Source organism: Phalacrocorax carbo, chromosome 9 (assembly GCF_963921805.1).
Source record: "Phalacrocorax carbo chromosome 9, bPhaCar2.1, whole genome shotgun sequence".
Lineage (NCBI taxonomy): Eukaryota > Metazoa > Chordata > Aves > Suliformes > Phalacrocoracidae > Phalacrocorax > Phalacrocorax carbo.
This window is the reverse complement of record NC_087521.1, coordinates 27,675,044-27,700,685: the sequence shown is the minus strand read 5'-3', so window position 1 is coordinate 27,700,685 and position 25,642 is coordinate 27,675,044. Positions and strand designations below refer to the sequence as shown.

Here is a 25,642-nt window from a genome sequence, read left to right as displayed (position 1 = left end):
CAGGCTTTTTTCCTTTAAAAAGCAAGCATGAAGTAACTGTTTACCAACTCCAGAACTTGACAAGCCTTCAGAATAAGTCTGAGTGTCACAATTTATCTCGTCATGGTTTGGTTTTGCAGGCAGATGACAATACTACTGCAATATGAGAAGAGATTCTGACATTTTTAACAGATGACTAACATTGAGACCGCTTTCTCATTTCAAAACAAAGCCATGAACCAGATACCAAACATCAACAAAGTAATTCTAAAAATCAGACTAACACCTCTCACTTAAAAAAACCCAGCAAATTAAACCATGAAATATTTAATAACTCGATCATCTTGGCTGCACCTATGTGCATCTCCACTTCCTACACAAGAGTTCCCGCTGATACTGTCCAACTCTCAGTTCTGGTTAGTACTCCTTTCCCTTTCAAACACCACCAATGCCAAAGCAGCAAATTTATTTTTATTTTATCTCCAAAATCTTCCAGCTGAATTCTATTCTATTCTAAAACCATGAGTCTAAACAGAAGGAAGCTGAGGAGACAGTGTTAGAACACAAAAAACCACTGTTCATGGTCTTTTATGCAAGTCAGTTTCTTTGAAGACAGGTAAGTAGCAAGGGGGGAAACATGATTATAGCTTCTAATTGAGAGAGAACTGTATGGGAGAAAAAAGTTAAGTTAGATAAATTGAGGAACCCAGAGCTTATGAGAAAGCAAGCAGCTTTGTCCTTCTAAACCCCAAGAAGTTGACATATTGCCTTGGTGACAAATTCAGACTGGTACAAACTGAAGCTTTACTGACATTACTGATATGGTATCATTACAAGATAGAAGATATGTAGGAAAATAGTTCAAATTAGACAGAGAGAAGATGTTATAAACAGCTTGTTCTTTAAGCAGCTTGACCATGTGAACACGCTGACTGCCATGAAGGTGCCGGTGCCTGCAAAGAGAAGTCTTAAAAGCAGAAGGTAAGGGGAGGACAGAGAAGTGAGCCCAAGCATGCTGGAAAAATGAGTGTATCAGTCAGGTCACCTGAGGATACTCCAGAAGTAGTATCTGAGACATTTTGGCAGGAGGACAAACACCAGTACCTCAGATTTAATAACTTTTAGGCATCTGAATAATGGTCTGTGGAAAAAGTACCCTTTGGTGGAAAAGACTATGCCAGGCCCTCTAAAACAGCAAGAAGCAAGCCAGCCCTTCAGCTCTGCAGGAGCAGTGTATGGAACAGCCACTGCTCACAGACACTTCAGCACTGTCTCGAAGCCTGACCACTGCCTTAGGCTGGCTGTGCTCCTGGTACATGCTGTGCAGTGATGCCTGTCAGTGGGCATGCCTCTGGCTGCGGCCGCTGCTCCAAGCTGCCGCTGGGAGGGAGCCATGGCCCCAGCCTCTGACCTGCACCGAGGTGGAAGAGCCTCTTCCCCTCTCACCCCAAGTACACCATGCCAGGTCCTGAGCCTCTGCACACACATGCACTCCCACCCTCTGTTTGGAAGATTTACATTGGTTTTATACTAAGCTTACTACCATCAGTGCAAGTTCAAAATATCTTAAATGTTTATTATCAAAATACCGGCTTTGAACGACAGGAGGTTGTGCAATACAGATGCAGGGTGTACGATCCTTCTTAAAATACTGTAACAAACTGCATCAGAACCACTTTTTGTTAAAGGACTCTTGTTCTCTTCTTTTATTTTTGGACATACTACTCCCAGGTCAGCTAGCCAAACTGGTTCTGCACGTGGAACCAGAGCTAAGTAAGGGGCCAATTTATTTGCAGAGGAACACCATTCCCTAAGCCACTCCTCTTGCCTTCTTGGCAGATGGAAACTATGCAAACCAAGGGTTTAGTTCTGTCCTATCACTTGCAGTGTCCTGGGAAGTGCATATTTTAACTCCACGGCAAAAGTTTTATTACCCAGACTCCTCTGAGGGTGTTACGACAACGGAAGCACTCCAGCTAGTATTTCTTGATTCCAGAATTATGCAGAGTCCAGTCTCTATACAGAACACATGTAAGCTTCGCATTGACCTTATATTTTCATAGGCAACATACAGCACTGACCCTACATGTCTCATGGTTTCCTGCCAAGTCCTGATATAAAGGCCAGTACTGAGGGCCCTTTTGTTTGTATTTGAGAAGAAGAAGAGAAGAAGAAATGAAGTAAAAACTATAAGTAATTTTAGGAAACATGTGAAACCTTCTTACAGTTTTCAGGGTAATTTGTAATTCAGGACCAGTACTGGAAAAAATAAAATCATGCATCTATTTCTTTTCATAATATATATCCATATCATTAAACCACGTTATACATTAAAAGCAACTGTATGGAAAACCAGCTTTAACAGAGGATTATATCCTCTTAAAATTAAATATAGAGGTGCTGAGCAGTTGTTCAAAAGTTTTGGGGTTAAACTATTTGTCTATTTGATTTAGATATTTTTAAGAACAATGTTATATGCTAGTCAGAGTAGAAGCCATTCCCATGTAAGTGAAAAGTGGATTTTAAGAAAAGAAAAATGATGCACTATATGCAGCTTTATTCTCAAATAGAGATGCTATTAAATCACACTTTGCACAGCTTCCTCCTCACCCTTCCTCAGTGAAAGTGCTTGGAAAAAACAGGGCATATTTGCTTCCAGTTCACTTATCCCCACAATACTCCCTACTTTAGAGCTCTCAAGTTACTGGTGCTCTGACACAGAGTTGATGCTGAATTTCATCACTTCACTCATTTCCTCATTATTAATCTAACACAGAAATAGTCATGTCATGTGCCAGGGACCCAGCTGTTTCTTGGAAGTTGTCTACACACTGTTTTCCATTCTGAGAGTCTCTTCTGAAAAACCATCCCACTCCATCCCAGTTTTAGGTCCACCTCACCTTATATCACATTTACCTGCAGAGTATTGTTCCAACATTCTCCAAGTCATGCGTTGAAAGGTGCGCTCCCGTTTCTCGTAACAAATTAATCACTTGTATGTGCCTTTATGAAAGAAATAGAAAAAACAGAGAAGGTGTCTTGACTGGTAGGGTTTTTTTCCCCCTAAATCCAGCATTAGTCATATACACAAATAGTCAGTGAAAGTTCTTACATGACATTCACCACCATCACAGAACCAATGAATCTTCTGCAGGGTGAAAGATGCAGTAAACAGATCTGCCCTCCCTATCAAAAACTCATTCACATACTAAGTTCATTAAAGTGTTAAATTCAGCTCTGAAGATGAGAGAGAGGCATCCCTTTATCTTCAAATAATTTTTATTTTCTTTACCTTAAGTGCTAGCTCAGTTTAACACTTGAAATATTAGTGATTGAAATACATTCAAACAGTGAGGACATTTATTACATAGCATCATTCCTGAATTTTACAGAATACAGTGGCCATTTATACCAGTCTTAAATAAAACATGTGTCTTGCAGATAAATAATGAATCTTTAGGTTAATACAGATGCTAATCAGGTTTTTAAGGCTTCAAAATTGTGGTAAGTATTCTTATGAACCTCGCACAAAAGCACACCTTTTCCTAACCCCCTCCTCCTAGTACCTTTTGTTATTTATTTCCACCTGGAGTCTTTAGGAGGCCTTCCTTGTCCTTTCCTTTGAGATAAAGGGACAAACAGATATTTCAGCACTGCCAGCCAACTCCTATACCTTACTCAGGTGCTTAAGAAAGTCTATGGAAAAGGCTGGTCTCTAAAGGTACTGTCGTGGGTAGAAAATAGCATGACAGATGAAGATGTGCAAAATACATTTTCCACAAGTGACCTAGTGAAAAGTTTAGAACTAGGTTCCAAAAGGAGGTGACAACATGATCCTATGCTAAACAAATTATCTAGTTCACAAATCCAAATGCAGTTTTTTTCTCCAGAAAGAGCATGATGAGACCAGCAGATCAGGAATAATTTCATAGTTCCTCTTTGAAGCAAGCTGCTGTACCATTACACTTCAAAATAAAGAGCTGGGCATAAAATTGTAATAGGAAATATACGGGCTTTCCCAAGCATTACCTAAAAACTCATCTGTATTAATTAAAAATAAAAAATAAGCTCGCATACACATTCTGCTTAATCCCTTGTGTTTTCTTGGCAGTAGCCATGGGCCTTCCCATTTTAGAACTGGACGATGCTGCTTTTCTAATCCCTCTGCTTCTTTTTAGGAAACTCCATCTTGAATGAGACGCTACTTCACAGTTATCTATGTTAAGCCTATGTAAGCTTATATATTTCATATAACCTCTTAATTTATAAACTAAACAAAGAACTTTACAGATGCTATAGGAATCATTTTGCTTTTCCAAATATAGGTTATTTAACCTACCAGACAGATTTATTTTAATTGTCCGTTGTTTCAGTTGACAGACAAAAAAAAATTATGGCAAAGCATTGCTGGAACAGCACATGCCGCAAGTTTGTTCAGTTATCTAAAATATTTTCTCAGGTGGGTCCCTTACAACATGGCTAGTCATCCACAAGCATCTCCCTGAGCCAGCAAATAATGGCATGGCTTCCTATTTTTCAATCTGCAGTAAAGAATGAATTCTACACATATGAAACATTTAGTTCAGTCTTAAGCAAAACAGTAATTAGCTGAGAAGAAATTTGACCTAAAATAGATTAAAATAGAACATGTTTGTTCACTCAAGCTCATGTTGGATACAGAACTGAACATGGGGAGTGTCTGCTTACTCTCCAATGACCTTATTAGTGAATTCCTCATTTCCCACCTTACACTCAAAATCACACCATGAAACTAGCGTTTTTTAAAATAAAAGCTATGCTGTGGGACAGCACTAAAAGATAAAAGGCAGCAAAGCATGTAATGTTGTGTGGTATCTTCCCTCAGTGTGCTCCCCCTATGAACTCCATATCTCTGATTCCAGTGAAGAGCCAGGCTTTTCTTTTCCCCAGTTGTAACTATGTACTCCTCACTGGTAGCAAGATTCCCTCCAGAAAGCACATCATCTCCCACCTATGCCACACAGCCATTACTACTCTGTGTGGGACTCTAGAAGTCTTAGATACAGATGGATTTGGGGCATTTACTGCACACATTTAATACAGCAGATTTAAATGAGGAAAAATGTGGTTTGAAATAAAATCAATCTTTAAGCATTGAAACTAACAGTGTTTACAATAAATGCTTACAATAAAACATTTCTAAATAGAAGTACAATGTCCCGATGAATGGGAAGCATTCAAAATCATGTTTCTTGGTATGGTGGGAAGAAGAGGACTTGTTGTACATCACTGCTCGTTAAGTGAAGGGTAAGGGAGAGGAAGAATAGGGACAAATAATAATGCACAACTTAAAAGTGTTAAATTCAGTACTGTGACTATGGAGGGCAGATCCGTCCAAGAAAGCAAACGGACCACTCTCACGTGCCCATCACTCAACATGAAAACTATGTGGGAGGTAAGTCACACTACAGCCTGTTCCTACTTGTGCCCAAACAGTACCTACATTCTGCAGAAACTGAAGCCCTATCCAGAGTACCACTTCTCCTGCCTTGTACCTTCCACAAGAGCATTATTTGTATCTCAAGAGGCTAGCCGTGAATTTTCTGATACTGTTATGTCTTAGGCACATGAGAGGTATTTGTCTTTAGAAGCTGTTTTTTTAAGTGTTGCTCTCCTGCAGCTTTACAAAAGCCTCGCAAGGGTCAGAGTTTAGTTGATCTGAAGTTCAGCTGATGTCATGAGCCATTATCTTCTTCGGAACAGTTGAAATGCGATTCCCGTTCTAAGGTGACAGCACAAAACCAAGAGCAGAGCAACTGATGGACAATGAAAATTCAAGACGTAGAGGGAAGGCCAATGTTAGTCTGGGGTGCACAGCTGCTTGTCCAGTCTAGCCCCATCTGATAAGCAAAACCATGAGGAGCTATTGTCACCTGCGAACTGTTCCTGACTCCCCCTTTTCTTAGTGTGCTCTGTTACCAAACTGAGCCTCTTGGTCAGACACAGGCTACAGAAACAATGCTGTTTTGCATATGTTACTTAAGTTAGGCTTTTAATACTACCACTGCCATTCATCCACACTCTGAAGAAAAAAAATAGACAAAAAGTGTTTCTAGTGTCTCCTCCCTTGTAGATTCCATTATGGATAACATGGAGATAAAAACCCCAATATATACTAATATTTTAATGGATCAATAGCAAAATAAATGATTCGGTGTGGTGTTGAACATTCACTGCTATGAGTTTGAGTTCCATATAAAGACATCTGAACTTCTACCGTTCGCGAGGGCTCTGGATTTACAGCAATCAAGGTGCCGTACAGTATGTATCATCTTAGGCCTTGACTTGGCAGACACTTATTAAAAGTGAATCAACTTCAAAAGGGATGAATCACACATGTGAAATTAACACACATGTAAGAGTCTGCAGGATTGGGGCCTTAGGGTGCACACCTTCCACCAACTCTCTTTAAAGAAATGCAGGTGTCATGTATATCCAAACTTGACTGGCTTCATTCTTTTTAATGCTTGCTCCCCTAGCAACTGGAATGGTTATGGCAGGATCAGCTTAGTTTCACTTGTTCAGTTTTCTGCATGGTATCAGTGGGAATTTTATGCTTAATACTGCAAGGACAGGCTTGTGTGCACTTCTGGAGTCAGTAGTGGTTAGATTTTCACTCTGCCTTACATTTCCTGAAGTAATGTAAATGTAACCTTGCAAAATATCAAGTATTTAAATTCATATTTACGTGGGAGGTAATTTTACTGCCTCTAATCTGATGTTCTCACAGCACTGTATGAGCAACTCCCCATTTTCAACCTTTTACCACTGCTCTACAAGTAAATGGAAGTGCTTTTACTACATAAAATATACACAATTTTTATTCAAGACATTTTCCTGCTTAGAGAGTTTCTGTTATTAAAAAGTATTATTCTATTGTTTTGAAAATGAATTATCCCTTGAGGGTACTCGAAGAAATTAAAGGAATGCTACTAATTTTGATATGTCAAGCAACTGGCCTAAATTAACAGTGGTCTGTTTAGCTTCATGCATAAAGTGAATGAGACTACACGCAAATTGCAGCATTAGAAATGAAAAAGTAGAAACGCAGTTGTTTATTTCTTATTTAGAAAAGGACTCCACATTTTCCCATCTAAAGAAACAAAGAGTCACTTAAAGTAAAAAAATTTAAGAGACTATCATTGACATACATCAAGTTTCTGGTCTACCAGCTGACAGTGCTATGTTAAGAAGCTTTTAAGAAGAGGCATAACTCCTGACCGTCTTTACGAATTATTAAATGGAAAAATCAGTCATCATTATATAGGTTTGCATGCAAGGTTAAAAGGCAAGCCACTAAGAAACGTGACATAAAAAACTGGAAGAAAGCTATTTTTAAGATGAGTGAATACTGTACTGCAGTTAAATGCCAATTAAACAAATATTAATTTTCAGAAAATGGGACTAAGCTGATGCAATATTCAGTAAAATTGAGAAAGTTACAATATTGAACAGTTTAAAGCATTGACTGCCCATTAAGATCATTTTCCCCCGTTCTCTCTCTGCCACTTTGTACATTGCATCAGGATAATCTCTTCACTTTCAGCACGCAACTGTTTAATAAATAGGACTTAAATATTTCTGCAGCAGAAATCTTTTTAGTGGGTATCTAATTACACATATATACAGCTGTCTGATCTTCACCATTCTCCTTTATACGCTTATCAGTGTGAAATGCGGTGTGAGTACACAGCAGACCATAAATCCACATTTATGAGATTAGTTCTAAGTCAACTCTTCCTCTCATTCCAGCAGTAGAAACAAAAAGAGAAACTGAAAATGGTTATGGTGCAGTTTCCTTTTACAATTCCCTATATCAAAATGGGTGTGCAGTTTTAAAGGGCTTAAGAGTCATAGTAGGAGTCTAATATAGGAGTGGCAATGCGAAGGAATCCAAACAACAAGCTCATGTGAAATTCCCCAGGCGGTAGATGGGTGCGGTAAAAAAAGTAGGTGCCTGATTTGCAGGAATATCTAATGGTATCTAATGCTTTAGCATTTTCTCACATTGGACCAGAGCCACCTCTATTCAACTGCAAGGTTATTTGTTTGATTTGCTGTTGGGCTTGTTTTTGCTTTAAGACTTTAAGCGTTTGCCACTGAAGGGCTTATATATTCATGAGATAAAGCAACAACTACAAAGCCATAGGGGACCATGCAGTAGGTATGGCCATAGCACTGTGTAGCCACACAGGACTTCCAGTCTCAAATTTAGAGAGTGTGTTGATTTTTCTACATCTGGTCTTTGAGACAGAAAAAGCCTTCAAGTTATTCCTGCAGCCAATGCAAAGCCAGGACTGTCAGACCTCCCAGGGAGCTCAGTCCAGCCTGACAGACCAGGTGAACTTGTCAACATTAGAAAGCTGTAGGAATATTTGGGGACAGACATCCATGAAGACCATGAAAATTCCAAGCTCTTTTACAGAAGAAAGCTTCTCTCCTGCCATCATACAGACCGCATATGAGATAAGGAGCTGAAAGTGAATCAAAGAAACAAGAAGAGATAAGGGCATGCAGCTTCTAACACGTTAGAAGACCAATGGCTCTATGAATCCCCAGGCTATATAAACGAAGTGTTTTAAAATTAAATTTGATATCTGATGACTTTCCTATTCTGTGCTATGGCCATTCCTTAGGACTATACAACATGGAAAAGACCAGTAAATCACACGTCCATGACTACCATTCAAGAACTGCTGACATCCAGAACAACAGGAAGAGGAAGTCCACAAAGCAGACAGAGCCATGCAGTCATCCCATATGAGTGGGCGGAAGGGAAAAATTATAATACCAGTCACCCATCAAGAGACTCAGGAAAGCACTGGTGGAAGGGAAAGATTAAAACATGTCAGTCTACTGGTATTATTTTGTGCCAATTGAAACAGTCTGGTCTTGATGAGAAAGGGGAGGGCAGAAAGAAAACAGACGGCCATTGGTCCTGCACTCTCTTCTGACAGTCATCACTTCGGCTCTGCTTTATAAGAAAGCCTCATAACAAAGAGTGGAGTCCTGAAATTACCGTAAAGTTTTGGTGGGAAGGCAGCAATAAGTTATCTTATGCTAAAATTTTGTATGCATACCAAGTTGTTTACTTTCATTTCATATTATTTTTAAAAAATCTTTTAATTTCAGCTAGTCACATCCTTTGAAATTAAGCTGGTTTCTGTTATTTTAACTGCTGTCATTTACATGTGACTGCTGAGACAAAACAAGACCAAAACACAGGGATGGACTTTAAATCCAAAATGATAGAAGGTTTATAAACTTTACATAGAGTATATATAAATTATGTTGTTACCTGAACTTGATCGCATTCATCAGTGGGGTAGATCCATATCTGTCTCTCGCATAAACGGTTGCGCCAGATGTCAACAAATACTCAACTACCGGTAAATGCCCTTCAGAGGCTGCAATATGAAGTGGAGTTCGGCCATCATAGTCTCCAGAGCAAAAGTTTCCACCCTACGAAAGGACAGATCCTTCATGTGCTAAAAAGATAATGGCTGCACATTAAGTGATTGGTACAACAGTAAATGCATATGCCACATTTAAGTCCTCCCACCAAAATGTTAAGCTTGTCAAACTTACTTAAAATCATCTTGTAGCACTGTTTTATCACCAATAAAGATATTTATTTCCCCTCTACACATATTCTCATTACAGCCCTTTCAGATATGCTCTTTATTCCAGTATTTGTGCCTATAGTCTACTAATTTTACTTGCCTTAGTTTATTGTTATTTTCAAAATATATTTATCCTTTCTTGAGGCCCATTACCAAAGTCTCAAGAGTAAGGTAGACCAAGCAAAGAGGAAAAATAAAGAGCTGTAGAAGATGATACATGGAAATGCCTGTTTCTTTTTCTGGGTATAACCCAAGCTAGAGCTATGGGGAGAGCCAAAAATCCTGAATTAGCACTGCACTGTGCTTTGCTTAAATATAATTTTCAAGTTGTTGTTTTTTTTTTTTTTTAATCATGACAGATTTACATCCAAAAGCTGGATACTATGAATATGCATAAAGAAAGTTAAGTGAAAGAAAGCAGCACAAACCATTTTAAAGTGTTCCAAGTTAGCAGATAAGAACTTGCATTTTAATCTACCTGTATTTTCACAGTTCAAAAGAAAATGTAAACAGCTGAGAACCAGATAGGGTAAAGAACATACCAGTTTTGAAAGGCAAAGACTGAGGAGCCCAGAAACCAATTTTATTACTCAAAGCACTTTGATTCTAAGACTTAGGTAGTTGCTTCCCAGTGAGCATCGCTTCCTCCTGTCATTTACAAATCTTTAAAAAATAGTGTTTTGTACAAACAGTTAATTTGAGATTACCATTTCTGCTATGGCTCTTAGTGCGTCTGTGTCACCCAATTTAGCTGCAGCACAAGCCAAAGGTGGAATTAATGCATCTCTTATGGCTTCTAACTCCTGAGAAACAAATAAAAGTAATCATAAATATCAGCCTCACCTCTAATATGAATGATGTCCAAGTCATAAAAACACTACCCTTGCTCTCATGTAAAGTTTCCAACTTAGTCATTTGGTTATTTAAAAATGGTAGCATTTAGTTCTTGGAAAGAAAGAAGTCTCATGGTTATTTTACATTTTGTCGGTCTGACATCCATGAAGATTTATATTCTTCCTTGGCAACACTACAATTACCTGATATCTGTATATACCATTTAAGGTGCATGCACTAATTACCATCTCTGTAATGCCATAGTTACACATCAGTACAGTAAGAGAAATTGTGCTGGTAGGAGTTGGAAAAGACCACATAACCCAGTCTCCTTAAGACTGGATCAACTTTATTCATGTGATTCCTCAGATGTTTGTGTAACTTGTACTTCCAAACCTCCGCTGACAAGCCCCACAGGCCCCCTAAATACCTTCCCATTTCTCACGCTTACTAAGAACCATACATTCAGTATTCATTAGCTACTAAAATCCCATCTTCCCTGAAACCAAGCCAAGAGAAGAGCAAATACTTGTATCTTACAACCAATATTATGTCTTCTGCTTTTCCAAGTGGGAGGGACTAATATTAGACACCACAGATTACACTTGTGTAGTGCTTCCTTAGTATCAGCCTTCTATGACTGCATGTACAATTAAGCTGTTTTACCCGTTACTCCAAACTGTCAATACATTTGACCACAAAAATACAAGGCACTTTTTCATATCGAGACCCTGAATTACAGCAACTGTCTGAGGCTTGTTATTGCATCCAGCCAGCCAAGAAAATAAACTCAAGATGGGTCTACAAAGAGGAAAAAAAAGTTAATATGTTTTTAATTAAAAACATTTTAATGTTATGCTTGTCATTGTGGCCTTTCTCCCTAACCCAACTGGTTAGCTGGGACACTCAGTACTAAAAAAATAATATAAAAGCTCCAATGTTCCATTTTTCTTTCAGCTTTGCTGTTCATCTTTAGGCTAGGTTCATTTAACTGAGTTTACAGCTTTACATGAGTTCAATTTTAAACATTTAAGTATATACCTTCTTGCTGCTGATACTTAGACATCTGGCAATCATTTGAATAAACTTGCTACCTCTCAGAGAGATCTTGGCTCCTGTGGGTACAATAGTCATTTCTCCTCTTAGATTCTCACTCAGCATCTGAAAAGCAAGCAATCAAATCCTTTGTTAGCTGAGGAAAAATATGGTAGTAGCTAATAAAAAACCTTAGGATCAAGTTAGAAAATTGTTTGGAGGAATTATGGAAACTAACTGAATTCAGACAAAAGATTAAAGAAATAGTTACTGTCCCATGAAGATTGCAAGTTTAAAAAGACAAAAGGGGGAAAAAAAGGGACAGGCAAATAGAACTTTCTTCCAAAGCAAAGAAACCAAAATAAGCACATAACAAAACACCCCAGTTTTTAGAGTATGCAGACAAAAGTTCCCTAGTGGGGTAAGCTGCAGCCTACTTAAAAACACAGATAGTGAGTAATTAGCAGAGTGAGGCTGAAGACCAGAATATTCCAAAATGCTGCCTTTTGCCAGCATTCCCAAACCTCAGTACTCCTACACAGACTGTGTATGTAGGCCTCAAAACAAAGCCCAGTGTTGCCTGTGGATGGTCATGTATTTCACTGGCTTTTCAAACAGCTCCATTAGGCCTGATTTTGTTAAAATTTGGCCATAGAGCCAGCTTTGAATGTAGAGGGTCTACAGTAGTACTAGTTGTTCAGTATTAAAGCAGGCATGTAACAGTTTGCAGGATGGCTGCATCCAATATGACCAGGAACAAAAAAAAAAAAACAACAAACAAACCCCGAAAAAAGGTCAGCCAATTCATGTGTAGAGAGTGCTTGAAAATGGCAATAAAGAAAAGAAAATACTCCAAAAGACAGGTTCTGGGAAATCTGGAGAACAGAGAGAGAAGCAGTCATTAAGAAAAAGGAACTGGTTTCCTCAATTCTGACAATTTTATATGCTGGCACTCTTTCACAAAAGGTTGCTGATGCAGCTATAAAGCACGTAGTTACTTCAATTAGAATTTAAAAAGCAGGATTGTGAAAGTTTGCAAGAAACAGATGTGATGTTGGAAGGAGGAATGCCCCAGGTTCACTTATGTCTAGGCATGCCCTTTATTAAAAAAAAAACTCCAAGCGCTGACAACACTGTAGCTGTCTGCTGGAAGAGTCCCATAGACATGTAACTCAGAAGATACCAACTGCTTTGGCCCACTTTTAGAGCTTGACAGGTTGAGATCATTGCTTTGCACAGGTAACCTTAGCAATTGGCACCTGTGCTAAATGCACCCAGTGCAAAGGCCTACGTGCCTTACGCAGTCCTACCAGCTCTGCAGCCATTTGCATGTGTCTGGGGGCACATTCCTTGTTTCTTCGTGTTGAAAGAGAATCCTAAAATAACCACGCCAGCTTCAGGAGAGCTTCCGTCTCTTGGGAGTCTATTGTTTGGTGATATGTTTAGCTGAAGATATTGCCACAGACAACATATTTCCAGGCTTTCTTCTTCTCCTGGTCTCTACCACTCATTCCTGCCCAGGCAATGCAGCATGCTGCTCCCTCAGTTGTGCCAACACAATTGTTTGTGGGTCTGTACGACGAGTCAAATGAGGCAACTGATCCTGCTTAACTCAAAGAAATTGCAAAAGTTGTTTTGCTTTCCAAACCATATAAAGGAGGTCCCAGCACCACCACACAAAAACGGTGTAGCACATTCCAAAGGGCAGCACATGAAAATGCAGGAGGACCTTGTGCCAGTGGTACCTAAAACATCCTGTCACCAGGTCCTCACCTGAGTAAGTCAGCTATCTCACCTCGGCAAACCGGATCTAAATTAAGTTTTAACTCAAACATCTAGGCAGGAAGCCAGCTGGGAAAGTTTCTCTTGTCCCAGGTAAAAAAATCTTCTGTGCAAGAAGATTAAAGTCTGCATTCAAAAAACAACCCAGTATATGTATGTTCTAGGGTCAGTGAGTATCCCAAACGGGTATCAGTGAAGAGCCTGGGTCTCTAAAGTGTATATACACAAACACATGCAATACCACTACTTTTCACACAGCATTATGTCGTCCATCAAGCATGTTCTTGCACAGAGTATGTTCTTGTCATCCTCACTGAAGAAACACATAGCTCCTCCTCCTCTTATTTTTCACAGCCAGGGCTTTAGCAAACAACTGAAAGCTCAAAGTTTAGAACTGTTTCTAAGCACCATAAGTGATACTTCCAGCCACTCCACTTAAGATCATAGGTATCCAAATATGTTGGTCTCAAGAGCTACTACTGGTTGGAAGATACTGAGCATGAAATAACAATCAAATTTGTTTCAGTTTTAATAAAAACAAAACACCATCATAAGATACACATGTGCATGCAGTGCTTAAGCCTAGAGAGTGACTCATCATGATGTCATCTCCCAAAATGTCAGGATAATGATTTCACTGCATACAGCATAGAAATACATGCATTCCTGCAGACTGCTGCTCCCCTATCTAATTCAGAGCTATATACAAACTCCTTGAATACAAGGAACATGATGTAAAGCTATATAATATGAGGAAAAAAGCTCAGATTAAGCATCAATGAACAGTAAGAACATTGTTAAAGGGGTTATGATTTTAAAATCAGTTACATTCGGTTCTTAGAGTAAACCTCTACTTTTTATGTACTTATAAAGTGTATCTCCTCTCAGAGAAACAAAATCTAACACTGTCACAAGTAATGCTGTAAAGGAAAAGGCTGTAGGCAATATTTATTTTCAGAATTAGCTTTGTGTTAATGAGTCTTGAATGAAATCTTTACCACATGAAGATCAATGACAAGATCTTTGCTGACTTCAGTAGGGTTGGGATTCCGTCTCCCATATGAATTTCCACATATGGGTTTTTAGTACAGAAATGTCCAAGGTAGACTACTACCGTTTAAAGATGGCATTTTTATGGCTCAGTCACAGTCTTCACCTGACTTATGCAGAGAATTATTTTCTCTCCCAATCTACACACACTCATTTGCTTAAGAGTATTTTCCTTAAGGAAAAAAAATACTTGATGTTCACATCATGGCTCTGGAACCAATTGCTTTTAAATGCAAGGCTGAAGCTCAAGGCATTCAGCTAAGCAGAAGTTAGCACAGTAGATGAGAAAGTGAAAGTCTTTCAAGGTCACACTGAAATATTTACCTGCCTCTTCGCCTCCCAGCTAAGGTTTTTCTTGCTGAGCGTGTATGACAGTTTAGTTAGGGCTGCCTCTGGTGTCATATCACCTCCAGGAATTACTCCAACATCAGCGAGAGTCTGAATAAAAAGGAGAAATTATTCCAATTAGCATAGCATTCAGAAATACCTGCATGAACAGAAAATGTATATGAATTATGAGTAGCTACACAGAATACAGTATGCAGCTGTGCCTCCACTCTCTTGCTCCTCCTACTGCCACTGTAATTTTTGTAATTCTAGTTATCAAGTGCCAAGCAAATACTAGACCCAGCTGAATAAAGATGACTTTTACTTTAAATTCCTTTTCATGCAATAACATCGAAGAATTCACCCAAACACCTGCCACGGTCACTTACTATGCTAAAAGGGAAAGGTTACAGGTGCATATCAGCTATCTGCAGAGTTGTCAGATTCCCTTTATTGAAAAGCTGCAGTTACTCTGTTTTAACCCAGTGGCATTTTGAACATTGCCAAGTAGGCTGTTCTCACACAGACATATTTACCATTCTTTTATGGGGCATTGCTTTGGATGAATTCCAGCACTACAGTGCGCTCACAGCAGGAGTGATTTCAGATCCTTTCAGGCTGCTCTAGTAGTGTATGATTTAGAACATACAACTAAAATATGCAATTTACACAGTTCTGATAAGAACAACTGAAAAAGATGACCTTTTTAGCTTATCTTTCTGGTAGTTAAAAAAACCCCCAACATCTAAACCAAACCAAAAAGCAGAAAGATCTTTGCTATGGTCAGCGAGCCCCTAAGTGAACAGTGTTCAAGACAGCAAAGACAAAGGAGATTTCAGAACTCATCACTAAGTTGTACCTGGGCAAACACTCGGGCTTCTTTAAACCACAGATCATCATCTTCGCCATAGTGTGATGCCTCACAGTTAAGTATCTTGCAGTAGGTTCTTTACACTGCATTTTATTTTTAAATACCTTGTATATAAACTTCAGCTTTGAAACTTGTTGTGGCTTAACTAATATTTTTAGCGATATACAGAGCCTTAATCAGCTCATTAACCACCTCTGAGAGCCCCAGACTAACATCTTTAAAAGTCTCATGGGAAAACATATACAGAGAAGGTGAGAAATACTTTCTCTACTGCAGAGCTAGCCAAAGAACAGTAAAGGCTTTTTCAGTGGGTTTGAGAAAGTGGAGGAGGAATGGATTTCCCAGCTTCCCTCCTATACCTAAAGCCCCTTCAATTTTAAGTTTCTACTGTGCAGATGGATGAAGAGGCCAGACATTCAGTTAATTAAAACAAACACTTCAAGGGAAACTAGGGACTCGGCTGACCCACCTGGCTTGCTTGAATGAGTAAAAAATGGCCTACCCATATGCAAAGACCTGTGAAAGATTTTATTTAAAGAAAAATCAAAGTAAAGTTAACATTACAGCAACTTTCCAGCATTCAGCCATGATACTTCCTCCGCTGAGTAGTTCCTTATGAAAAGGAGAAGGCAATGAAAGAACAAGCATGAACTAATTTTGCAGGACTTGGCTCTGTCAGTGTTCTTCTCAAAAGACGCCAAGAAAACAGGGCTGCCTCCACCAATGGATGCTGAAGCAACATCACACATGGTCCATATAAAAAGTGGAAGCTAGAGGTGAACATATTTCCACACAGCCTTGCAGTGGTTCAGTAAGATCTGAGAAGAATCTTTCAACTCAGCATATCAACAGTCTGGATCAGAGTGCAAAAAGCCATTTTAGAGGTGTCTACTTGGAGAATCTTTTAACCACAACATAGACGAGATTTTTTTCTTCCTTCCATACATTTTAGCAATTACTTTCAGTCAGAAGTTCACATAAAAGCTAGGCTTTGTTTTCACATTGTTTTTCAAATGTACGGTTGGTCTTTTATTGACTTAATTGCTTTCTTCCTTCCATGTGAACTGTTATATAATCCATGTATTCCGATCATTTTTGCTACAAAGCACAGTATCTTTGCAAAAGTTAATACTTCTCAAAACATCTACATTAAGTTATGCAAAATTTTTACCAACACCCAAATGACTGCCCATATCAGAAAATACTGAATTTGGTACTGAAGAGGCGGAAAGAAACTCTTACAATCACCTTTTCTTTCTCCTCAAAACAGACTATGTGTTCTAGAAGCAAATATAATATAAAGCTGTGTAAAAAGCAATGTTAAAAGAGGCAGGTTTCAGCACCAGACTGGAGTATCTAGGTTTGTCTTACAGTCATTGAGGAGGCTGGCTCTGCCAGACGGGTGGTTGCTCCCAACAAAACCAGGTGTCTAAAACAGGGGGGTGAGTCACCCTCTGGCAGTGCTTCTTGGCTATTTAATGGTTAGCTTTTGTATAAAGGCCAGTTAAACCAGCTTCCTTCACACTACCACATGCAACACATACTCTTATATGGCTCTGAGCTCTTATTAGTCCCAGTGATGTCATGTCTTAATACACAATTGAGAAACTCACTATAAAATACCCTGAATATTAACAGTATCTACACAAAGTCTGCTTTAAGCTAGGCTTCGTGGGTTAAACACAACTGATTTCCATTCTGCAAGACAGAAGCTTCCTTACATACTGTTCTCCAATCTTTCACTGAGTTCAGTTGTACTCCAGTCAAATAAAAAAACTGGGATTTGGAATATTGCTTGGAACTGCAGGATTTTTTGATGTTCTTACATCTTTTGATGTTCTTAGCTAAGTAACTGCTGGCCTATTAAATATTATTTTATTTGATCATCTGACCCCTAAGCTAGCTTCTAGCTCAGTGGAATCCCTTTGGGAGAGACACTACCAATCTAATGCAAGGTATCCTGGAGTGCTGCACACGATGAGAACAAGCAATCACTAATTTGGGATTTGAGCTGTTTCGACCATGCAGACTAGAAGTAACAGGATCTTGTTTGCAGATATGTATTTAAATGCTTCCAGCTTAAGACTTTTCAGATATAGTTATTTTAGGAGCAATATCTTTAGAGTTTAACTAATCTGGTTTTATATATTGGGACTACTAGAAGCGTACAACCAAGTTGTATCAGTGGGGATGTTTCTTCTACGCAGCAGTAGAGTCTGAAATCATTGCACAACCCTTACCTGCCCTGTTGCATAGACCGTATTAACAGACCCTCGTAAGCACTGTGTACAGTTTATAATCACTACGTTTCGCTGAGTTGCTTTCTTCAGTTCTTCCAGCAAGTCTTCTCTGTTGTTTGGGGCATTGCCAGTTCCGTAAGTTTCAAGTACAATGCCCTCAATTGGAGGCTGAAGAAATGCTTTTACCTGTTTAAAAACAAGACAGGGAAGAGAGACAAAAGATGTGTTTAAGTCACATTAAGATTTTCACGTGCAGCACAGAGTTTTTAAAAATGGTCTGTCTTACAGGTTCTCATGCCTTACAGTCTTCTTGTGTCCTTCTGTGCTCCCCATGTACAATAACTGGGACAGTAGAACAACTTTTTTAAAAAGAGATTTTCACTCTTTAGCTTCCTTTAAAATTCCTAGAGGGATAGATTTTAAAATAAACTATTTTCTACAGTCATGACTTCAGTGTGAAAAAGGATGCTATTGTTCAAGTGCCATTAACAGGATATGCTGTTGCACCATGGCAGAACAAAAGGGTAGATTTACACTCATGAAATAAATGCAGAATTATTGAGATTAGAACCCCCAGCACTGGCCCAGATTTGTTACTTTAGCAAAAAGTTTTGTTAACAAATGTCTGCCTAACTAAGAGAGAGAGAGTCTCACCTTTCAGGAAAGAACATTCTAATGAAGGCTGGAGGTTTTTTAACTCAAAACTCCATTGATTTAACTCAAGGCAGGAAAAAAAAGGAGGCGCTAATTTATTCTGGGTCAGCTGTTAATGAGGTAGCTATTGTGGCTCACTGTATGAGGATGCCTAGCAAAGTCCTCCTCCTAGGAAGATGTATTTTAAACAATCTAGATATTTCCTTGCTCATCACATATGCTAAATGCACTACACTGTAAGCCCCCATGAGGCTAACTATGCAGTTGGCATTTTATTGCAAATATACCACCCCTCTGCCTTTCCATCTGTTCATATTCACCTAAAAAGAATGGTAATATAATTGAGGAGTGATGCTAAAACTACTGGATTCAATTTAAGATGGCAACAGCCACAAAAGGTCTATCAGTTTAATGGAACCAGTATTAGACAAAAATTTAAAGACAAATATACCTAAAACCACAGTTCTGCAAAATAATTTTTAAAGACAAAAAAATCCCACTTCTCATTTTTAGCTCTGTATGAACACTGAGGGTCATGTTAACCAGCAGTGTGAGACAAAATGAACCTTAAAAAAGAAGCATGAGTTGTAGAAATAGTTGCACTCCCCTCCACCTGCCATATCATGTATTCTTTGACAAGATGTCTATTAATATTCCTCAATATGCAGCAAGGGAACATTTCCGTGGTCACTGTAGCCTGCACCTGTCTAGAAAAGCACACTCGACCTATTTATGAGCCCTGATAAGAAGTTAATTTTGACCGCCCAGGGGGTATAGACAAAAGAAATTGGAAAAGCATTTGTCAATAGTTTATGGCATATGAAAAGCTCTGATATTCAAAAAAATGTTTATCAGAAGAAGACAGATCCTTTCCTTTCTCTTCAAAACCCCAACCACTGCTACAATAATGCAGCTTCCCTACTTCAGCTCACTAATCAAGTATTTGTGCATCACTTCACCCACTTCCAAAATGAACTGGTGGCACTTACAGCAGCAGCAGTGATTCCTGGGAAGATTCGCAGAAGCCCAACATTACTGTTCATAGTGGTGTGAACTTGAAATTTCTTTTTGGTATTGGCTCTCCACACCGTTTCCCAGTTTACTGTTAAAGAGAAATTGACTTTTTAATTTAATATTTAGACATAATATTAAGTACACTTGTAGCACTTCATACTCACAACATTGTCTTTAAAACTGTTTCTTAAGCAGGGGATTAATGAAAGAGAATGTATTTTTGAAAAGAGGAAATAAAGGCCCATTTAAGGCAGTAGCCATAGCAGCTGATCTAGCACACCTTATTTATTAGGTGTGTTAGTTATTAACACAAAATATGTCTTCAAGGCCACATCCAGGTCAGGGTCAACTGTGTTATATTCTAGTTTTAATTCCAAAAAAGTCTAGATTCCAAGATATATCAGTATTACTCATCAATATTTCTAAGTTAGTGCTCTTCAAGGAGATATTTAACATGTACACTTCAATTTAATAGCATTTTATAGCAAAGACTTCCAAAATGGATATTTTAGTTCAGTGCCCATAAGTGAACAGGATGATCTATCAGACACAAAGCTGTATACCTCTACTACAACCTCTTCAAAAGAGAAGTCCGATGGCTGTGAAAAGTATCTGAGTACTAGACCTGACGGGTTCACGATGTTGAACATGTCCTGTTAGTGGCAACTCTCCCAGTTCAGAATGCTCAGAAAGCCTCAAACAACAGAGCGGCGCACAGGTATAGCATAGGTGAGAAATTTACTTGTCACGCACTGACCTGAACTTCATTGTTATGTAGTTGGCCCGATACCAGCCTGGATTCATGTTTAGAAAACAGACCTTCATCTTCCCAGACATAAGAGATGACAAATGCAGTTACTGTTGCCGCTAATCACCTCCAGAGTTTATTAGGTAGTTACTAACGATTAAATAAAATAGCAAGGATTCAATTAACTCCCATTATACATTTAGAGCCAGAAGCCAGCTGTTTAACTAATAGTTTGTTTGTGTTGCATTATTAGAAGCCAAGTCATGCATTATTGATTTCAAAATTTTACTACTTCAGTGTAGGAGTGCAGCATTGGTAGCACTAATAGCTCCTACAAGGCAGAGGAAGAGGTTTAATGAACAGCAGCCAACAGCTCAGAGCGTCATGCTTCAATGAAAGCAGACCATGCAGTAAAGCTACTTGTTTCCCCATCAGGCTTTAAGCTTTTTAGATTTTGGAAACTCCCAAGCAGCAATGCAGATAAAAGATCTGCGTGCATAATACTGACTTGCTTTCAGCCATGCGGAGAGTTACTCACACCAATTACTGTTGCAATCTCTTGCAATCAGCAGACAGCCATTTGCAAGAAAATTCAGAGTACATTTAAAAGCCTCCATTGAAGCCTACTCTATTGTCCCATTACCAGAGATACTAAAAACTACACAATCCGTTAAGTCAGGACAGAAAACAGCAGTCACCTACAAGACTCTACAAACTATTCCTTCCTGTCGTGGTGCCCTGTCAGCAACTAGAGCCTATGTATGCTCTTTCTAAAAAAATACCATAACTGGTTAAATAGGTCACAAGCAGTTGGTTTGGCATCATGTTTGTCCACCCAGCCACACTTCAGCACGTGGATTCCTAATGCTCTGGGAACGGAAGAATAGAAACATAGCCTGTTTCTACAGTTTCCTTCTTTGTGCTAAGCTGGCCAGCATGGTTCTGAAACGACCTGGTTGGATTTAGTAGTTAGCCAAGTAGCTCTCAAAGGCCTCCATGAGCTTTCCAGAGTGAGTTGAGAGACCTGCAGGAGGTACACAGGCGAGCACAGAAAGCCATGCATTTGTTCTGTGTGAGGTAATAGGCCTCACTAACCATGTTCACTCATGAGCACTGTGCTTTAAGAAACAGCAGTGTTTAGCAATAAATCAAATCCTTTCAACCTTCGAACACACAGATTAATTCTTTAAAAGCAGCCTCCTCTATAAGAAGGGATAGCAATAAAATTGTATCAGAGCTGTCTTTCCTTTATCCTCCATAAGCTAGAAGTCCCTGCCAAAACTTCACAAACACATACTACTAAGTTTGGCAACTATTAGCATCCCTAATGCCTGTAACGAACTTGAAGAATGAACTGAGGTAAACCTGCCTTGGCATGGATCACTAAGATATTGCCAAAAGTAGAAGACCAAGGAGAGAGATCAGAGGATAGTTTCAGGAGTCAGACCTATACCTGTACTCTTGGAGTGCGCTCTACCAAATAATATATCATCTTCAAGATAAATGTAATACATGCAGACACAGTACAGTCATGTAATTCCAAACTATATTAAAAAGAAAACACTAGAGATTGTCCCTGAGTTAACATTCTCTTGGTCATGAACCTCATCAGCCTACATAACTTCCTCGGTACTGCAGACTCCACAGATGTCAGTTTTCCATTAGTCAAACGAGTCTAAAAAGCAGAACAAAAGGCAAGTGTGATGCAAGAGCCAAAGACAAACAAATATACATAAAAGCCCGACTTCATCTCAGATTTATTCAGAACTGTTATAAGTGAGGCAGAGTTCCATGCGGGGAAAAAGAAATTTAGAACACACCTTTTGCATCCTCCATCTCAAAGATTACATCCACAAAAAGGAAGAATATTTACGTTGCCATAGCTAAGTTCAGGCATCTTCATTGTACAGAATAAACCCGCTGTCTTGCAGCCTACAGTCATACCACACAGCAATCTTCTTTTTGTTAAATTAAAAAAAAATAAATCTCAGGAATCACTAACAGTTCTTAAGTAAGAAACTTATATACAAGGAGGCGAAGTACAAAAAGCTGTATATATTGATGTTCATAACAGTTTTTCATCCTATGGGTAAGAGTGACTAATTAGGGATATTCAGATTTGGCACAACCCAGAAAACAGTAACCTGTTCTGACTTGGATAGCCTGTGCTTGTAAAGAGTTTAACTGATATAGCATACTGCATTATGTAAATATGGATACAAGGCTGAGGAACAAACATAAGCGAGCTACTCGTCTTGCACAGCAGAAAGAAAGTTTTTAAGCAATGTACATAAAATAAAGAGGTAATGGCTATTTATATACTGAATCCAAAATGGCTTGGGATAGAAAAGATTGCGTTATTCAAGTAGGCTGCATTCAAGATACTAAGGTCTTTTGTTTATTTTTCCAAACAAAACCATCACATAAACAATACTCTGCTATTTCCAATCTCCCCCTCACTACCAAGCACTACAGCTTTTCAAATTACAGCTCAAAACCACGTCCTTATCTTATTCAGCTTTATTCACACACACACACACACAGAATTATGGTGGTAGGGTTAGTGTGGAAAAAAAATCAACCTGAATTAAAAATAAAATAAAAAAGAGAAGCAGCTCTAAACAGTCCAGAAAGCAGCAAAAAACCCCCTTTTTACACAGCACCTATTCCACAATGCAGGTTTCAACTTATAATGGGAGAGCAGCAACTAAGAATGACACCTCCCTTAGGAGTGGTGACTGAACTCCAAGTTATGAAATCAAACAAGAAATACAGCTTTTCATGATTGCAGAGCTCCAGACAAACAGCAATGCTTTCTTCTCATCCTTCTCTGCAGGACTACGGGTGAGCCCTACCATTATATAAGCTGTCCCAGCGTTCATTACAATTCACAGCAGCAGCCAAGGGGTGGGGAGTACAGGCCAACCTATGGGTGCAAATTCCTGAAGGAGGCACACAAATATAGACCCCCTTTTTTGGCAGTTTGTTATAAAACAATCAACACACACCTTTTGAAATGACTATTTAAATTGAATGGTGTCATTGCAAGAATCAACATGCCTACTTACAAAGGAAGGGGGGACCAAAAGCACTTCAGTGAAGAGAGTTGGCATTTGCCTTAATATATAATTGACTTGGGCTTTTTACGATAAATAACCAGAACTGCCAACCAAGACAGAGACTTGGCCAGTGAGAAATAGCTTCTCTCTAATGAGACTGGTGCATAGATGAGCCCAAAAGGCCCTTCTAACCTTCTGCTGCTGTACCACCACATCTGCACGGTCACACAGGCTCTGGTCATCCCCTACACACATTGTGTTTCTCATCATACGATCCTGTACATGTTCACCACTCCCAGAAGTTACATGCATGTGTGATGAAGAAAGTCCAGCCATGGTAACAAAGCAAGTTTCGTATTTGCTTCATTAGGACAATAGAGAACAGAGGAGAGTAATCATGTTATGAAATATACTGAGATTCTTTACACATTTCAATTAAAATAGTCCTCCTTGTCTCTTCTATTTTAAAAATATGAGAAAAATAAGGCAAGGTCTTTTATTTGGTCAGCTTTAAGATCTTAGAAATATTTTTGGTTATTCCTACATCACCCGTTTCCTGTGAGCATTGGGTTTCTCACTCAGCTGAGGAGTTTACTAGAATTTTTCAATTCTTACATGAGCTTCCTGTGCTAAATTGAAAGCCTTGAGGAAGCTGACACTTTCTCATCTAAAACTGGATAATGGGACACTTAGGTGTTGCTAACACAGTTAAGGATCTGGTCAAGAACACAGACAGTTGATGGGATCAAAAATCCATTGGGATCCTCGTCTGAAGGGGGAACAGGGTGAAAATGGATATCAAAAATGAAGAGTAGTGCTGCAGCTAGGAAAGCGAAGGGAAGGGGCCTAAGCTTCTTCCTCTCCTCTCTGGCTCTGGAGTAGATTGTTGCTTTTATATGGTATGCCTAGCCTCAAACAGCATCTCCTCTCTTCATTCCTGTGTACCAACCCATGATCGCAAGCTCTTACCCTGTTGCGCTCCCCACTCCCCCTGTCCTGTCATCTTTCCCCCTCTGCTTCTCTGGAGTTTTCATTCCCAGCTTAATTAGAACCAGGAAGCCTGAGGAAGGGTTTCTGCACATGGCCTACTCCTCCTGGCATCCTCAGGCTGCTCTCCATAATGCTGAAGCAGCACGAGTCAGCCCTCTGTACAGTCAGCCCTGTGTACAGGGGGATTAAGATATATTATAGAAAGTAATTTGAAAAAAAAGAAAAGTTAAAAGATGGCAAATTTGTTTTTAAAAGCCCCAGGTGGTTCCTTGTCTCCACGAAAGCTTCGTACAAGGATTGTACAAGCAAACTCAAGGGAGACAGCAATGTTTCAAACAATTACTTTGGACAAAATAAATGAGCACTAGTAGATTGCCCATACTATAAACGATGTTTTTTCAAAATGAAACAATCCTTCAATACTGACACCATCATCTTGGATAAATGATGCTACCCTAAGTGGGCAATCAACTGAAACAAATAAAAATAGAGCCTATCACACCATCAGTTTTTAAATCACAAATCCCCACTGATCTCAATGGGGCATTCTACTGAAAAGATAATGGATCCAACGTGGGCCAAGGGAAGTACTTAATAACTCTCTCATTTTTCTACTACAGACAACGAATGACAAAACAGTTCATTCAAATCCAAGAGAGAAATAGCACGCAATTTGCAGCTTGATTTCATTATTGATCATTCAGTAAACAGAATTTATTTATACCCTATTTGATGCAGTTCATAAAAACCCAAGAAAGAAGATTCTCCCCAATTTACTGCGACAATGAACTGACAGCATTTCTGTTGATTTCAGATACACCATACTTGACACAGGACAGTAATACAACAGTGGCAGACTCTCTACCTGACAGATGTCTTACAGATCACTACAGTATTTCACAGGTTTCCTCAGTTTGTATCTGTCTGCTACAAACACAGGACTTTGATCCTGTAACATTGTTAAGTAACTCCCGCTCATCAGGTGGAAGGGATAAGTTTACTTTTCCAAACTGCAGAATGTCTCTCTAGTAGTAGAAAGCATTCAGAATGACATGCTGCATGGCACAGGGCTAGAGCTCCTACTGCCACTAACAGCACCTAGCAGGAGAATTCAGGAATCCACTCCTATTCCCTATTTTTGGCAATAATAGAGATTGTCACTAAGTCCTACTTCTTTCTAATATACCTAGCCTATCCAAAAACAGCTCACATAACATGCTATATTTTCAAAACTATCCTCTAATATGTTTTTTGGCAACTCTTCATTTGGCTACACTCCCAATGTGTCTCTCTCCTCCCCTCTCCAAAGAAAGGGTGCCATTTATCCAAGAACAGACATCAGGGTGTTAAGGACATCAGTGTGTTAAGGACGTTGCAAACGGGTACAAACATGTAGT

General features: G+C 39.1%; 1 protein-coding gene across 1 annotated transcript in view; it reads right to left on the bottom strand.

The window, feature by feature from the left end:
• ASPG (asparaginase) overlaps nt 1–25,642 on the bottom strand; it is a 49,688-nt gene that overhangs the window by 6,117 nt on the left and 17,929 nt on the right. Inside the window, exons 7-13 of the mRNA XM_064460883.1 lie at nt 19,424–19,536; nt 17,781–17,966; nt 14,667–14,780; nt 11,517–11,636; nt 10,349–10,444; nt 9,317–9,480; nt 2,896–2,982 (exon numbers count right to left, since the gene is read on the bottom strand). Coding sequence (XP_064316953.1) covers nt 2,896–2,982; nt 9,317–9,480; nt 10,349–10,444; nt 11,517–11,636; nt 14,667–14,780; nt 17,781–17,966; nt 19,424–19,536 — 880 coding nt within the window. The remainder of the gene's footprint in view (nt 1–2,895; nt 2,983–9,316; nt 9,481–10,348; nt 10,445–11,516; nt 11,637–14,666; nt 14,781–17,780; nt 17,967–19,423; nt 19,537–25,642) is intronic.